The sequence below is a fragment of the Pseudophryne corroboree genome, chromosome 4, assembly GCF_028390025.1.
Source record: "Pseudophryne corroboree isolate aPseCor3 chromosome 4, aPseCor3.hap2, whole genome shotgun sequence".
Classification (NCBI taxonomy): Eukaryota; Metazoa; Chordata; class Amphibia; order Anura; family Myobatrachidae; genus Pseudophryne; species Pseudophryne corroboree.
Genome location: NC_086447.1, coordinates 452,060,668 through 452,078,847, shown reverse-complemented (window position 1 = coordinate 452,078,847; position 18,180 = coordinate 452,060,668). Strand labels below are relative to the sequence as shown.

General features: G+C 47.1%; 1 protein-coding gene across 1 annotated transcript in view; it reads left to right on the top strand.

The window, feature by feature from the left end:
• MDN1 (midasin AAA ATPase 1) overlaps positions 1-18,180 on the top strand; it is a 695,825-nt gene that overhangs the window by 330,486 nt on the left and 347,159 nt on the right. Inside the window, exons 39-41 of the mRNA XM_063916985.1 lie at positions 10,834-10,941; positions 11,188-11,376; positions 11,555-11,644. Coding sequence (XP_063773055.1) covers positions 10,834-10,941; positions 11,188-11,376; positions 11,555-11,644 — 387 coding nt within the window. The remainder of the gene's footprint in view (positions 1-10,833; positions 10,942-11,187; positions 11,377-11,554; positions 11,645-18,180) is intronic.

The window sequence follows — 18,180 nt, the reverse complement described above, 5'->3', positions numbered from 1 at the left end:
AACGGCGAAAATTGCCGCGAATTCGACCGCAATTGCATATACCCCCAAGTAGCAGAGGATCTTTGCTCTTGTACCCGTTGGGCAGATCTGCTATACCTGGTTCAGCACATTAGACCATTTATTTCTTACCTAGGTGAGGCAGCAATTGATGGAAAGTCTCTGCTTTGGCTATTGCTGCTCATATGTCCCTCTGGTTATGGGCCTGGCAGGTGGATGCAGAATCCAAGCGGTTTTAATATCTTCCCTTTTTCAGGCCTGAAGCAAAATCCTTGCCCTGACCGCATAAGGTAAGCGTTTCTTTTTGCCCTTATCCTCTGAAGCCAGGTACTCTTCTGGACCTTCCTATCAAATACCTGGTAAAATGCAGTTCTGCAGGTCTAGGTGTCAGTCATCTGCCAGAGGTAGTAAGTTCAAACTGACACTGGACTCTTGGAGGTGCTGAGTTGGATCCCGCTGACAGGACAGTGGTCCTGAGGGTCAGTGTACCGCAGGCATTGCGTTCTCGCGCACACAACCGCAGTACGCCGCACACCCCCAGTACGCCGCACACCCCCAGTACAGAGCCTGAAAGTTGATAGAGTGGTGAGTGACAACAGGGGACCCTGCTTGCGTTTTTTTGTGCGGCGTGAACGTGGAGCGGGACAAGCGTCATTTTGGTGCCTTCTTCTGCCCAGCGCTGCAGCAGCAAGGACACACAGCTCCTCCAGACACTCCGGGATACACAGGAAACTGGTACAGGGGTATATTACAAGGGGGAGAGCCCGTATTGTACACAATCTAATGTCCTGAATAGGACAAGTAATCCGGTTTTTACTGGGATAAAACTATATTCAGCCTGCAGGATTCCTAAGTCTGCAAGGCTGGGGTGTGCTGTCCTCCTCACTGTAGGCCTCCGTCTCACACGCTGTAAGGGCAGGCTTGTTATTGTACTGGTCTGTGTGTGTGTTTTGTTACTGTAATTATGGTCAAACACTCAGTATGCAAGGTTTGTCACACCAGATTCTCCCCTTGTACCACTGGTTCCCTATCGTGTGACCAATGCAGTCAGTATTCCCAAGTTAGTGTGATGGTAGACATGTCATCTCAGCTCAATGCTAATAAACAGACAACACAACAACTGCAAAGGCTGTTGCCGACCTGGCTGCTAAGGCTGATGAAAGACAGCCCCCCCTCACTGGTTCAGGGCCTCTTAAGCGGGGGCTACCTGCTCTACTCTGATGAGAATATTCAGGAGGAGGGGGAGGAATTAGAGCCTGTTATAGAAGATGCCAATTCTGCACAGGGTATTAAGCCCCTCATTCTTGCTATCAGGGATGTGTTAAAAATTCCTTTGGAAGACGCTGCTTCACCGCAGTCACTTTTCCTAGCACAGAAGAAGCTTAACATTACTTTCCCTGATTCTATGGAACTAGGTGAGGTTTTTAAACTAGCCTGGAAAACTCGTGATAAAAGATATCCGGTTACAAGGAAGTTTTTATGCTCTTTCCCATTTACACCGGAAGGTAGGAAACATTGGGAAGACCACCCCCAGCCGTTGATGTCTCAGTCTGCTGCCTCTCTAAGAAGGTGCTACTGCCGGCCCCTGGGTCTTTTCAGCTCAAAGACCCTGGGGACAGGAAAATAGAAACTACACTTAAGTCTATTTACACAGTGGCTGGCGTATCACAAACACCTGTGATAGCGGGTTGCTGGATGTCTCATGCCATCCATACCTGGGCAACTCAGCTTCAAGAGGGCCTTGCAGGGGATATGCCCCTGGTCACTACAGTGACCCTCCTCAAACATATCCAAGACACTGCACACGTGTTGTGTGACTCTCTCAAGGAAATAGGCACTATTAATGCTAGGACTACTACTATGGCAGTGTCGGCGCGCAAAGCTTTGTGGCTGTGTCAGTGGATTGCGGACGCAGATTCCAAGCTCACTGTGGAGTGTCTCCCTTTCTCGAGAGTGGCTCTTCGGGGTTGAGTTAGATACATGGATTTCTAAGGTCACTGCAGGGAAATCCATGTTTCTCCCCTCTGGTACCCCGCCGGCTCTGCGTTCCTACCTGGGGCCATCCAACCAGTTTTTTTGGACCACCAGGTTCAGATAAAGAGCCAGAGGTGACTCCAATGTGGCACTAGGCACCAGAGGTAAGTTAAGAAAACCATCTGCTGCTTTTTCCATGGAACCAAGCACCAGTGCAGCTTCCACAGAAGCCTCAGCATGACTGTGCCTCCCCACCCCGAGGGGACCTAGAGGTAGGAGCTCGTCTGCGTCACTTCAGCCGCATCTGGGACGGATCCTGCCTGGATACTTGGGTAAGGGACCTAATTTCCCAGGGCTACAAGCTGGAGTTCCTCCCCTGCGATTTTTAAAATCAGGCTTTCCAGCTATGTAGGATATACGGGTTAACGCTGCAACAGGCTATCCTAAAGTTGGTCCAGTCCAAGGTCATTGTTCCAGTACCACTGCCACAACAGGGGAAGGGCTACTACTACAACCGGTTTGTGGTGCCGAAACCGGACGTTTCGGTATGGCCCATTCTGAACTTGAAGTCATTGAACCCTTACCTAAAGGTTTTCAAGTTCAAGATGGAATCGTTGAAAGCAGTGATTGCGGGCCTGGAGAAATGGGAGTTCCTGGCCTCTCTGGATACAAGGGACGCTTATCTCCATATCCCCAATTTGCTGCCTCACCAGGCTTAACTGCGGTTTGCCCTGCTTGAACGATCATTACCAGTTCCAGGCCCTACCCTTCGACCTATCCACAGCCCCGAGGGTATTCATCAAGGTGATGGCAGAGATGATGTTCCAACTCTGGGTCCAGGTAGTCAATATTGTCCCTTATCTGGACGATCTCTTGATAAAGGCAAGATCCAGGGAGCGTTTATTGCTCCATATAGATTGCACTATCCAACTTCTGTCACACCATGGGTGGATCCTCAATTTCCAGAAGTCCCACTTGGAGCCAGCCCAGCGGTTCCTGTTCCTGGGAATGTGGCTGGATACTGTGGCCCAGAAAGTGTTCCTCCCAGAGGACAAACCAAATACACTTCAGGAGATAGTATGACTAGTCCTACTTGCCTCCTAGAATATCCATTCATCTTTGCATAAAGTTGTTGGGAAAGATGGTAGCCTCCTACGAAGCCATTCAATACGGCAGGTTCCATGCCAGAACTTTTTAATTGGATCTCCTGAGCAAGTTGTCCGGATCACATCTTCAAATGCACCAGATAATTTGGCTGTCACCTCAGGCCAGGATCTCCCTCCTGTGGTGGCTACAGTCCTCCAACCTACTGGAAGGTCGCAGTTTTGGGATTCAGGATTGGATCCTCCTCACGACAGATGTGAATCTGAGGGGATGGGGAGCTGTCACCCAAGGGGCTTTAGTTCCAGGGCAGATGGTCAACCCACGAAGCCCTTCTTCCAATCAACATTCTAAAACTTCGAGCGATCTACAATGCTCTGCTTCAGGCCTCTCCTCTACTCAGGGATCGGGCGATCTAAGTACAGTCCGACAACGCCATGGCAGTGGTTTACATAAATCGACAAGGAGGGACAAAAAGCAGAGCCTGCATGCGAGGGGTGTCAAAAATACTCCCAGAAAGAAACGAAGGAGCGATGTCCGTCATCTTCATTCCGGGAGTGGACAACTGGGAAGCGGACTTCCTCAGTTGCCACTATATCCACCCGAAAGAGTGGGGCACCCACCAACAAGTGTTTCAACAGATCATCGACTTGTGGAGCTGCCCACAGATAGACATGCTGGCTTCTCGACTCGAACAGAAACCTTGCTGGTATTGCTCAAGAACCAGGGACCCTCAGGCAAGGGCAATAGATGCGCTTGACTGCTCCTTGGCCTTATCGGTTGGTCTCCCTGTTAACTCAGATTCCGTTGCTCCCGAGGGTGCTCAAACGAATCAAGAATCAAAAAAGTCCAGGCAATTCTGATTGCCTCAGATTGGCCTCGGAGGGCATGGTACGCATATCTTCTGGACATGTACATGACAGACCCTTGTCCTTTGCCACTGAGAAAAGATCTTCTGCAACAGGGACCATTTGTCTACCCGGACTTAAGGCGACTTTGATTGTCGGCTTGGAAGTTGAGCGGAGCATCATAGCTCGCAAAGGGTTTTCCAAGAAGGTTATTGCCACCATGATTCAGGCCAGACAACCTGTGACGTCAAAACACTATCTTCATATCTGGAGGAGATATGTCTCCTGGTGCGAGGAACGCACATATCCACCTGCAGAGTTCCACTTAGGATGTCTCATACGTTTCCTGCAGGCTGATGTGGATAAGGGCTTACGTCTGGGTTCCATTAAGGTCCAGATTTCAGCTCTATCAATTTTCTTCCGGAAGCAGTGGGCTGTGTTGCCAGAAGTTCAGACCTTTTTGCAGGGAGTTCTCCACATACAACCTCCATTTTTGCTGCCCATGGTACCCTGGGACTTGAATGTGGTGTTGGAATTTCTACAGTACCTTGGTTTGATCCTTTGATGACGGTAGGACAAGTACCTCACGTGGAAGACGGTGATGTTACTGGTCCTAGCTTCTACTAGGCGTGTCTCCAAATTGGAGGCCCTATCGTGTAAAAGTCCCTACTTGGTCTTTTACGAAGACAGAGCTGAGCTCAGGTCTAGACAGCAGTTCCTGCCGAAGGTTGTCTCTGGATTCCACTTGAATCAACCGTTTGTAGTCCCGTCAAGTTCTGGTACATCTGCTCCTCTGGAGTTGTTGGATGCCGTGGGGGCCCTGAAGATCTAGGTCAAGAGAACGGCTCGGATCAGAAAGACTGATTCCTTGTTCGTGCTGAATGATGCACAGAAAAAGGGTTGCCCTGCTTCTAAGCATTCTGTTGCTCGTTGGATTAGGTTGGCTATTCAACAGGCCTATGTGTCGGCAGCCTTGCCCGTTCCACAGTCTGTGAAGGACCACTCTACAAAATCGTTGGGTTCTTCCTGGGCGGCTGCTCGTGGAGTCTCGGCCTTGCAACTATGCCGAGCTGCTACCTGGTCGAGGAAGAACACCTTTGTGAAGTTCTACAAGTTTGACACCCTGGCCAAAGAGGATACCCAGTTTGGGCAGGCGGTACAGCAGACGTCCCTGCACGTTCCCTCCCGTTCTAGATGCTTTGGGACGTCCCCATCGTATTAACTAAACCCCAGTATCCCTTATGGATACAGAGAAAACAGGCTTTTAATAACTACTGGTAAATTCCTTTCTCATAGTCCAAAAAGGGATACTGGTCACCCACCTCTGAGAGTTGACTTCTCTGCAGGTTTTTCTTTTTCATAAGTTACCTGTTAAGCTGTTGCTGTTTTGTTCCAGCTGTTGCTGGTTGTTTTATGTTATGGTGTGCTGGTGTGTGAATCTCACTACTCATTGTTGTTTTGTTCCTTCTCAAGTGTGTCCTTTCTCCTTCGGGCACTAATTTACTTATAACTGCCTGTCGGAGGGGACATAGAGGGGAGGAGCTAGCACACCCAGTTGAAGAAATTTGAAGTGCTCTGGGTCCTTTGGACCACTTCTATACCGCATCGTAGTGAACCCCAGTATCCCTTATGGAGTACGAGAAAGGGATTTACCGATAGGTATTAAAATCCCATTTTCTCGTAGTCCATAAGGGATACTGGGTGGCCGCCTCTGTGCTTCAACTATTTCCTGCAAGTTATTGTTCTTTTGTGAAGTTGTTATTGTCAGCTGATTTTGTTTTCACTAGCAGTTGCTAGTTTGTTGTTTTTGCTGTGTGCTGGTTCGTTAATCTCACCACTCGTGTATTATCATGTTTCCTCCTCTCAAGTATGTCCATCTACTTCAGGCACAGTTTTCCTAGACTGAGTTGTGAGGGGGGCATGGAGGGGAGGAGCAAGCACACCCTGTTGAAGAAATTTAAAGTGTCCCTAGTATCACTTATAGACTAAGAAAAAAGGATTTACTGGTAGGTAATTAAAATCCTGTTTTTCTGGGTACAAGATTGACCTCATGGTTCATCCTCCTACTTGGAGGTTCTTTTTTTGCAGATCTCAATGCTTCACCTCACAATTGTTTAACCAGTAGGGCAGGGTCATTGAGGAATGTTATTGCATCCGGTATGGTAGTCCCTGTCCCAGTGGGCCACAGGTCGAAGGGTTATTATTCCAATCTTTTTGTGCTCCTGAAACCGGATGACTTGGTCAGACCCATCGTGAATCTCAAATCTCTGTACATTCATTTAAAGTTCCAGAGATTCAATATGGAATCCCTGTGGTCTGTGATGTGTGGAAAGGGGGAATTTGTTGTGTCCATGGACATTTGTGATGCCCATCTCCACATCCTTATGTGGGAACCTCGCCAATCCCTCCTTTGGTTTGCAATACAGGGCTATCCTTACCAATTCAGGGCCCTACTCTTGGGTCTCATGTCCACCCTTGCGGTCAAGGTGAGAGCAGTCATGGTGGCTCAACTTTGGTTGTTGTGAATAACTATTTTCCCTTATCTTGACAACCTCCTAATAAAGGTCCCATTCACTCATCTGTCCTGCTGCCTCAGTAGTCTTCCATATCTCATGTATGGATTGTGAATTTAAACAAATCTAGTCTTGTTTCGTCCCATATGCTGCTTTTCCTGGACTTGCTCTTCAGCATGTAATTTCAGAATGTCTTTTATCTGCCAGACAAGATTTTAGCCCTCTGTCCCTTGTATGCTTGGTCCTTAGGAAGCGCAAGGTTTTGATCCATTTGAGCATGCACCTCTAGATTTGTCTCCTACTTTCAAGTCTGTCCCTTTCAGCGGGTTCCATTTCAGGGATCTTCAATTTGACTTACACCTGTCGTAGGTCATTAGTCTGCTCCTCGTTCTTGTCTGTATTTCCTCTGGTGGCTGGACTCTTATCATTGGTTTTCTCTTAATGATTTGTGTCCGGACTGTTAATCACGGAAGCCAGTCTCCAGAGCCGGGGAGCTGTGTTCCTTCAGTTTCAAGAAGTTTTGTCTCCTGACTAGGCATTGTTGCCTATAAATAGGCAAGTGCCTTGTTGGCAGCTTAGAGACATCTGCATGGAGCACCTAGTGAAGGTCAAGTCAGACGCAGATTTATATCAATCACCAGGAGGGCACGAAGACTACCTTGGCCATAAAGGAACTGGCATACATTATGTGGTGGGTCACGTTTTGCCCATATTGTCCATCTTCATTCCCTGGGTCCAAAATTGGGAGCGTATTTCAGGATCTGTCATTGAGGTGGGGCTTGCAGGATGATGATTTCATGGTATCTTGACTAGACCACAAGGTCAGGCTTTATTGCTCCAAGTCGAGAGACCTGGCAGCTTTTGCAGTGGATGCGCCCATGTTACCGTGTATGTTTAGCTCAATCTTACTGTTTTCAATTCTACCTTGGGTTCTAAAATGCATAAAACAGGAATGGGAGATTTTTCTTGTGGCTCTGGACTGGCCCAGTTGGTTGTGGGACTTGATCCTTTAGGGTCATCTTAAAGACGACCCTCGACCTTTCCTGCTCATCTGGATTTTATTCAACAATGGTGGTTGTTCCACAAACCTTACATCTGCTGCACTTAACGGAATGGCTGCTGAGGCAGAGATGTACGCCAGAGGCAGTTATTCCGACAATGTGAAAGGTTTCTAAGCCAGTCTCTGATCGACAGTAACATCACATTTTGTGGGCTTATGTTTACTGGTGTCGCTTGCCTTACTTTCTAATTTGCGGTGCTTATGCATTGGGTCCTCAGTCTGAAGCTGCCGTATCTCTCTCCTATGCCTTTTGTGGGAACTGATTTTTGGTCCTTGATTATTTATTTTTTGCAGTCAGATCTTTTTGTACCACTTGAGTATGTGGACATCAATCATCTTACTTGGAAGAAGGTCTTCTTTCTGGCAATTGCCTTGGCCAGAAGGGTTTCAGAGCTGGTTGCTTTATCTCAGGGGTGGCCAACCAGTCAGAGGCAAAGAGCCAGAAAAGATCTGTAGTCAAGGGCAAGAGCCAGTATCATGTGCGCACAAAATTAGGGGCGTGGCCTATTTTTCACAAAGCCACGCCCCATTTTTTGCGCACACCTTTCGTTATGACGTTTGTAGGAGTATGACCTTGTGTCATAACTCCGTTTTTAGTCATGTTGTACAGTGCCAAATACATATAATGCCCCAGTACAGTGCCACATACATAAATGTCAAAAAACGGGTGCCTCCACAGTGCCAGAAACATATGTCCCCACAGTGCCAGATACATATATGCCTCACAGTGCCAGATACATATATGCCTCACAGTGCCAGATACATATGACCCCCCCAGTGCCAGATACATATGACCCCCTCAGTGCCAGATACATATGACCCCCCCAGTGCCAGATACATATGACCCCCCCAGTGCCAGATACATATGACCCCCCCAGTGCCAGATACATATGACCCCCCCAGTGCCAGATACATATGACCCCCCAGTGCCAGATATACATGTCCCTCCACAGTGCCAGCTATGCCCCACAGTGCCAGCTATATATGTCCCCACAGTGCGAGCTATGCCCCCAATGCCAGTGTCTTCCCAGTGCCAGATATGCCCCCCAGTGCCAGGTATACATGACCCCTTCCCCCGTGCTGCTGCTGTCTGTGAGGGGAGGAGAGCGCAGCGTGCGCCTCTCCTCACGCTCCGGCGGCTGTGTCGCTCTTCAATTCAGCTGCCGGTCCGCGAGCTCTGATTGGCTCACGGACTGGCGCTGAGTTGAAGAGAGACACAGCCGCCGGAGCGTGAGGGGAGGAGAGGCGCACGCTGCGCTCTCCTCCCCTCACAGACAGCAGCAGCGCGGTGAGCAACAAGGGGGAAGAGGTGCCCAGGAGCCGGCTGAGCCGCATGCGGCGGATGAAAGAGCCGCGGGTTGGCCACCCCTGCTTTATCTTGTATTTCTCTTTATCTTTATTTTTCATGACAACAGAGTGAAGCTCTGTACCAAACCTTCCTCCTTGATGGAAGTAGTCCCCAAGTTCCACATCAATCAGCCATTTGTGGTTCTGGTACTTCTCTTCAGATTTATGTTAGCCAAACTGCCTCTTTGTGCAAAATGGACCACTTGTTTGTCTCATAAGTGGGATTGGCCATCCTCACAGAAAACCATACCTCTTGACTTTATGGGTTCATTTGTCAGGCTTATATTACGCAGGGCTAGCAGGTGCATTCCAGAGTCATGTCTCACTCCACTCGGTTGCTTTGTGGGCTGCACATCACAGGGTTTCTGCTGCTCAGCTGTGTAGGGTGGCTACCTGGACTTCCATGCATAAGTTTGCTTTTGCTAAATTCGTCTATTTTTACACTTTTACGTCCAGGTAGGCAAGCTTTGAGTGCAAGTTGCTTCGTATGGCTATAGTGCACTCCCTCTGAAAACTGTGTTTTGGTACTTACCAGTAAAATCCATGTGCTACCAGTGTATGGTTGCTTTATTATGATTATGCTATTTTGTTCCTTGTTTTGCCATTCTGTTTGTAGAGACATGTTTTGATCCTTTTGTTGGAGGTTTGTGTCTTCCTTTTACTATTATATGTTCTGTCTTTTCTTGTGCTTGGCTAAACTTATTTGAAGTCGTGTGGTATAAATGGGGCAGAGTCATATCAAATCATTTAACATTAAATGTGCCAGGCTCCATATAACAGTCTATACCCAGTGTTCCCTATGGAATCTGAGATTTCAACAGTTTATCTCCAAACAGTGCGAAAAAAAAAAAATGCAACTTAGCTGATAACACTAAAGGGCCCCATACACTAGGATGATAATGCCTGATTTCATCCGATTTTGGACATTTGGCCCAATATATCTGATGAAATCTGGCATTTTGGAGGGGTTTCTGATCCGATCCAATGCTCGTTCCCGAGAGCATCGGTTCCTCCAGATTGAATGAGCTGCTCATTCAGTCATGTCTGACCCCGCAGGCATGGCTGGGATCGCCTGGGATACATCGTATGCAAAAGGACAGCATATGATGTGTGTAGTACTGGTGACCGGCGGTCTCCTGACCGCCGGTCACCTTACCGACGCCGGGATCCCGGCAGCATGCAGACGCCGGGATCCCGGCGGGGAGGGGCGAGTGCAGCAAGCCCCTTGCGGGCTCGGTGGCGACCTGTGGTCGCCACGTGTTCTATTCCCACTCTATGGGTGTCGTGGACACCCACGAGTGGAAATAGTCCCTGTTGGTCGGCATGCCGACCATCGGGATAGTGAGCCGTCGGGCTCACGGAGGAGGTCATGTGACTGTCGGTCAGCTGACCGGCGGTCACATGAATTCCACCCCATATGATGTATCTTGGGCGATCCTGCACCCAGTGAGGCTGCCTGGGTGATCGCCTGCGACATGTCAGACGGACATGTCGCAGAACTGTGTAGGGCCCTTTAGATGTACATTTGCAATATAAGGGCATGTTATAAGACGTTGTTGATCCTTATACACTACAAAATCCCATAATGTGTACCTTCATGCTCAGTGGCTTTCAGTAAGGTAGAAATGTAGGATCTTTGTTTTAGTAATGACAGGAAGCAGCAGCACGTAAAGATGATGGTATAGACACTAGATCTTCAACCTGTGGCCCTCCAGCTGCTGTGGAACTATGCATCCCAGCATGCCCTGCCTCAGTTTTAGCATGCCCTTTATAGCAAAACTGTGGCAGAGCATTCTGGGATTTGTAGTTCCACTGCAGTTGATGGGCTGCAGGTTGAAGACCCATGGTATAGACAGTTGTTGGTGTGTGTGTTTTGTTTTTTGAGGTTATCTTTTTAAATTAGTTTGTTTTTAAAAGTAAAGTGTATATACCCATTTTTACGATATTTTGCTATTGATATCCTGGTGTAATAGTTTTGTCCATTATTTCACAGGTATTTGTTGACCAACTTTCATCGGCTGACATGGAGTTTATAGCAAATTCTCTCTTTCCTTCCTTGGGTGAAACACTAATCTCTAAAATGGTTGCTTTCAATAACCAGGTACAGCATTTCACTCTTGTTACTTTACTTTATTTTTTTTTGAGCTGTTGAAGTGCTGATTTATCATTAAGAAATTTTGTTGTATTTGTCTAAGTTTAAAAATGTTGTGACGAATTATATTAACATACTAATTCAGTCATTACAAGACTTTACAGTTTAAAAAAGGTTGCATGTGTTTCAATATAATGGATTCTGCAAATGTAAAAATGTACTGTCTGTATAATTACAGTTTTGTTTTTATTCTAGATTGATATGGAAGTGATGAGTGAAAGAAAATGGGGTCAGAAAGGAGGACCATGGGAGTTTAACCTACGGGATCTGTTTCGCTGGTGTCACCTTATGCTGTATGATCAGTCACCAGGAAGCTATGAGCCATCGCAGCATGTTTTTCTCATCTATGGAGAGCGCTTGAGAACAAAAGACGACCAGCAAAAGGTTAGTGTACTGTATATGGGTGGACGAGAATCCTTAATCTTGGTTTAAGCAGTAGTTGTTAACCTCAACCCTCAAGTTTTCTGTCTGTAGAAGCAGGTGGGATTATGTCAGATGGTATTGTTATCAGTTTGTCTAACTATTACTGTTTTGTTTTTTGTTTGTTTTATTCTTTTTTTAGCTCATTTCTGTATACAAGAAAGTGTTTGGCGAGGAGTATACTCCTTACCTAGGAACGCGGCAATTTCACATCACACCTCAAAATGTGCAGGTATATTAGAAGTTACCATAATGCTTAATTATAAATAATCACTAAAAATGAGTTGTAGAATATTTAAAATTTTATTCTCAGTAGTTGATCACTGGAGAGCTGCTCTTTGGGGTGAATGTTTAGACATCCCGCTCATAAATATAGCTACTGTTTTATTATTATTTTCTATACCCCGCTCATAAATACAGCTACTGTTTTATTATTGTTTTCTATACCAGATACTGACCTAAAGGCCTGGGGTTGTGCAGCTGTTTTAATTCCTTCCCATTAATCCCTTTTACTAATAGCAGCAAAGTTTAGATACAAATTGACTCCAGTGAAGAGGTGTCTTGGCATCATTTCTATTCAATTACACACATGCTTATTCAAAATCAAAGCTTTCTCTGGTATCCAATTTTGCGGGCACTGCAGTACCATGGGTTGAAGAGGGCACTCTCCCAGGAGCAGGCTTAATCTGCAAACTAAACTTTGTTGACTGTCTCCTTCCCTCTACATCTCGTGTTGCAAAGCACTATAGTTTTTTGTAAATTTATTTCTAGTAATTTTCTTTTTTTTCCTTTGTTAGCAGCTGTGGAGTACATGTACTGATCTCATCTGATGAGGCAGTTTAAGAGCCCTTGTGTGTTCTTTCTGCAATACCTGCCTTCTGTGGATTGCTTGGTCGTGACTTGAGTTGCAAATGCAACTCCTGGGCACCTTGATCACCTCTGGCCGGTCTCCCTATAAACATGCAGTGAGGTGACGATTGTTTCTCTTTCATCCACTAGGGGACACTGGAGTCCTATACAGTAGGGGTGTGAAGCTTGCAACCGGAGGTGTGGCACAATCTAAAATTAGCATTGTCTGCACAGCCGGCTCCTCCCCCTTCACATCCCTCCTACCTCAGTTTGAAAAATTGTGCTGGAGGTACAGCACGTGGAGCACTGAGCTCCTGACTAAAATCTAAAGAATGATTAATTTACAATGGCTGCGTCAACTTAATGAAAAGGGGGACAAAGCTATATATCATTGGAGAGACAAAAATCCCTTTTGAAGGGAACTGCATCTCTCTACAAGGAGATCCTCTGACTCAGTGAGTAATTTTATTTATTTTTTTATCATAGGGGCCCATGTTAGGTTTTTTTACTTTTATGTTTTATCCCCTGTCAACATTTTTTTCAAAACTCAGAAAGCGGGACGGCCAGCGTTCACCAGTGGGTAGCGTGGGGCTGGAGGAGCACGCCGGGGGATAGTAATCAGCCCGCTCAAGGAAAATAGCAGTCTGTCTGTGACATGTGCTCATGTACAAGAGTATCACAGCACTTTGTATCTGTAGAAATTGCTGGCCGCAGCCCGGTTAGTTTGTGATTGCTGAGCTGTTCACAGGCAGTGACTTATATCGACTATGTTTGCCGGAAAAGCCGCTGACAGGTGCCGCTACGGGAAGCGCGCACGCCAGGGGGCAGAGGGAGACATTTAGCCGCTTGAGAAGAGACCTTATCCAGCGCCGCTACGGGACTTAGTAAGAGTGGTCCCGGAGCGCACGCACAAGGGGGCAGAGACGCTGCAGAGATACCGCGCGGCTGAGGAGATCCTTCAGCCGCGTGAGGGGACAAACCAGTACATAGCAGCGCGCCAACTTATACAAGCGCTGGTTATACAGTATGAGTAAATATACCTGTGAATATAGGTTATGCAGTACCCAAACTTCAGGGTGGCCATTTTAATTAATTCTCACTGGCACCATTCTAAGAGGCAAGGATCAGCCCTCCCCCTTGTAAGAGAAAGTGTTACTATAGCAACAGCTCCCTCTGCTGGTGAAATCCAGAAATACACTCAATATATATTTAAATAAGTACTACGGGGATCTCCTGAATAAAATATTTATATTTTCAAAGGAATTCTATTACAAAGATCCTGAGGAAAATACAAGGAAGCAAGCGGATACCAACTCTACCATCGTAGCTGATTTACAGTTGGAGTAGGAGAGTTGCAAGTCGCCTGGTGTTTTAATTATTATTATTTTATTATTTTTATCCCGTTCTTTTTTTTTTTTTTTTTTTTTTCTAGATAAAGAAGGGAAAAGTAATCCCAGCCGACTCCTAAAAATAGCTTTGCTTCCGTCATCTATCGCAGGCCTTCTCTTCCTAGTTTAAAGGGTGAAATCGCTGCGTGGTACCTTGGTAGGGGCTTTTAAACAGAATGTCTAAAGCACCAACCAAGACCTATTATATTTGTATGGCAGCTCCGGGGTGTGCGACTCCTGCTTAGACATGGACGCTCCACCTGGGAGCAATGCTTCGTCTAGGTCATGGGCCAAAGAGGTTTCAAGAGGAAAACCTTGCAGATAGAATCTCCAAGGAGATGGCGGAATCACGCAAGCAGCAATCGGAATGGGCTGCGGAATTCTCAAAGCCGATGGAAGAATTTCTCATCAGGTTAACACCGCCCGCACATGCAGAGACGAATGTGCGCAAGGTAGTTAAAAGACCTCTTCCTATTGTACAGAGAGGAGGAGGAAGGTCTTATTATTGATACAAAGGAAGGTGAGTTGATTGAATCCAACCTAGACGCCGATTCTCCGGACACGGAAATCCCAGGTCTTGATTCCTTAATGACGCGGTAAAGGAGATCCTAAACTTTTATTAGAAGAAGTTAAGGAGCCAGAGTATTTCAAATTATTCGAATCTCATAAATCACGTTCAGCAGTGTTTCCCATTCCTAAATCTCTCCAATCTCAAAAGGAGGAGACTTGGAAGCTACCTGATAAATGCTTTCACTTTCCAAAGAGGGTTCAGATAACTCACCCTTTACCTAAAGGTGTAATGGATAAGTGGGAGACTCCACCTTTAGTGGATGCTTCCCTAGGAATATTGTCACAATAGGCAATCTTACCAATACCTAATGTGACAATTTTAAAGGAGATCGTAAGGTTGACACAGCTTTAAAGTTAAAAAATTTAGCAGCAGGTGCAGCACAGAGACCTGCGATCGTCTGTGCTTGAGTTGACAAGGCCATGGGAGCATGATTTGGACGTATTGTACAGGCTATTGAGGAGGAAAATAGCCTGGAAGAAATTACCCAACTGGCGGAACACATTCGAGATTCGGCTTCATGCTTGTGTCAAGCCTCTAAGTATAGCATGGCGCATCGGCCATATCTGCTAGACGGATTTAATGGCTCAGAGAATGGCAAGGAGACTCTGGCACCAAGAAGGCGGTAGAATCCATCCCCTTTTGGTGAAATGCTCTAAGGTCCAGAGTTTGGACAAGTGGACTTCACAAGCTACAGCAGGGAAGTCCACCTTCCTACCTACTCCTTATACGAGAACCACTCCACAAGTTAAAAGAGGTTCTTCGGGACCAATGTTTAATTAATTTGGATTGCAGTCCAGTCGAGCCCGAGGAAGAGGTTTCGGTTTACAAGCACATGGAGGCAGAGGTAGAGGCCGCTCACAGGCACCGACCAGAAAGCAGGATAAACCTGCTGACAAGACCGTGGCATGACAGCCTCCCCGCTCACCTGGGGGTCCCCCTTGGTGGGCGCCCGTCTAGAAGGTTTTTGGGATATCTGGACCCAAAACTTCACCAGACCTTTGGATAAACAGAAGGTACAAGATGGATTTTCAACAGAGACCTCACAGTCAGTTTTTTTACAACGGGATTGCCTCGGTCTCCCCAAAAGGCAAAAGCACTACTGACAGCAATTCACAGATTGCTACGGTCAGAGGTCATTGTTCCAGTGCCCGCCTCTCAAGGGGGAGCGGGTTTATATTCCAGTCTTTTTGGCAGGCCAAAGCCAGATGGGACGGTCAGACCGATACTCAATTTAAAAGCTTTTAAACCAGTTTCTAAGGGTCTAAATTCAAGATGGAATCAATCCAGTCGGTCATTGCATGCATACCTGCATATACCATTTCGAACTCCTCACCAAGATTACTTAAGGTTTGCACTGGTGGCGGATCACTACCAATTCAGGGCCCTGCCATTCGGTCTCTCATCAGCCCCAAGAATGTTTACGAAGATCATAGCAATAATGGTAGCAGGATTGAGACTGTTGGGGGTCACGATAATACCTTCTCTAGACGATCTACTGATCAAGGCCTCATCTCAGGAACAGCTGATAAAGGATGCTCACAAATCTCATCAATTTCTCATTCAACATGGGTGGATTGTGAACATCCTGGAATCCAGCCTCATGCCACCTCAGCGAATTCAATTCCTCGGTCTCATCTTGGACACAGTACAATTCAGAGTATTCATATCAGAAAACAAGATACTGGACCTACAGAGGTTGGTGGCTCAGGTACTAAGGACACAGACGTTTTCTCTACACCTCTGTGTGCAGCTTCTCGGGACGATGATGGCGTCTTTCGAAGCTCTCTGGTACGGCAGACTTCATTCCCAACCATTCCAGATGAACCTCATTGCTCACGGAGCAGGTTCGCACTGGCTTCTACATCGAAGAATCCGACTACCACTGCGCATACGAACCTCCTTGATTTGGTGGTCGTTGCACAGGAATCTTGCAGCAGGCAAGAGATTCGGCATTTGAGATTGGTGGATCCTGACTGACGCCAGTCTCAGAGGTTGGGGTGCCGTCCTAGGGGAACATCAATTTCAGGGCAGATGGACGTTCCAGGAAAGCAGCCTACCCATAAACTTTCTAGAACTGAAAGCAGTTTACAATGCGCTTCTCTTGGCACATGACATGGTCATGGGTCAACACTTACGGATACAGTCGGACGATGTCACGACGGCGGCTTACATAAACCGTCAAGGTGAAACAAAGGACAGGATGGCGTTAAAGGAAGCCACAAAGATCTTGCTGGGGGCAGAGAGTCGAAGCATCATCCTCTCGGCAGTGTTCATTCCTGGTGTGGAAAACTGGGAAGCAGATTATCTCAGTCGCAAGGACATGCATCCGGGAGAGTGGTGCCTACATCCACGGATTTTCATCATGGTGGTGAGGAGATGGGGTCTACCTCAAGTGGACCTAATGGGGTCTCAGCACAACCATCAGCTGCCCAGATGTGTCCAGGACAAGAGATCCAGCGGCAGCAGTAGTGGATGCATTGACACTTCCTTGGTGTTACGGAAGGATTTACATTTTTCCACCTTTCCCACTCATACCCAGGGTTCTCACAGAGGGTGAAACGTGAACGAGTGTGGGCAATTCTAATAGCACCAGATTGGCCCCGCAGGAGTTGGTACTCGGACTTGCGGGGGTTACTAGCGGAAGATCCTTGGCGGTGACCTCAGAGAGAGTACCTGCTATCTCAGGGATCGTTCCTACACCCAGACCCGAACAGGCTGGGTTTAACGGCGTGGCTATTGAAACCCGGATCTTAAAAAACAGAGGGATCCCAAGAACGGCCATTCCTGTGATGATTGCCGCTAGGAACCCGGTCACAGCCATGCATTACTACAGGATTGGAGAAAGTACATGGACTGGTGTCAGGAACATGGGTGGAATTCGACGAACTTCCACTTATCCAGATTTTTCCTTCAGGCCGGTCTCTATGTAGGACTGAGGCTGGGCTCTCTGAAGGTTCAAATTTTGTCTCTCTCCATCCTAATTCAACAGCGGTTAGCATCCTTGCAAGAGGTTCAACCCTTTTTACAGGGGGTTCTGAGGATACAACCTCCTTTTCGTCCTCCCACTGCGCCGTGGGACTTAAATTTGGTGTTGGAATTTTTGGGATCACCAACTTTTGAGCCGTTGGCAAGAACAGACCTGAACTGTCGCTCTTGAAAGGTCACGTTATTGCTTGTTTTGGCTTCGGCCAGGAGGGTTTCTGAGTTGGGAGCCTTATCGTGTAAGAGTCCCTTTTTGGTTTTTCATGAGGATAAGGCAGAGCAGATTTAATTCCTAAGGTTGTTTCGGGGTTTCACGTAAACCAGCCACTTGTGGTCCCATCTTTTCAGGAATTCGCAGATGGCGACGTGCCCCTGGATGCTGTCCGAGCTTTATGGGTATACGTACAAGTTACATCGTCCTTCAGAAAGTCGGACCATTTGTTTGTTCTTTTTGATGGGCCAAGGAGGGGTTGGCCGGCATCTAAGCAGTCTTTGTCTAGACGGATTGGACTTGCCACTCGGCAAGCTTATATCTCCTGTGGCAAACAGGTTCCGGTTCGGACGGGTGCTTATACCACCAGGTCAGTGGGTGCCTCATGGGCGGCTACCAGAGGTGCTTCCACTACTCAACTTTACAGAGCAGCGACATGATCCTCAGCCACACGTTCGCGAAATTTTACAAGTTTGATACCTTTGCGTCCGGAGACTCTAAGTTCGGACGTTTGGTTTTGCAGGCCACTGACAGCACTCCCACCCTTGGGAGTAACTGTGGGACGTCCCCTACTGTATAGGACTCCAGTTTCCCCTAGTGGATGAAACAGAAAAGAGGATTTTGGTACTTACCGATAAATCCATTTCTCTTAATTCTCTAGGGGACACTGGACGCCCGCCTCGGTGCTGTCAACCTGCTGTGTTCAAAGTTCTTGTTCAAACAGTTCGTACAAACAGCGTTGGTTTTTCGGTTAAGAAGTTTCTTGG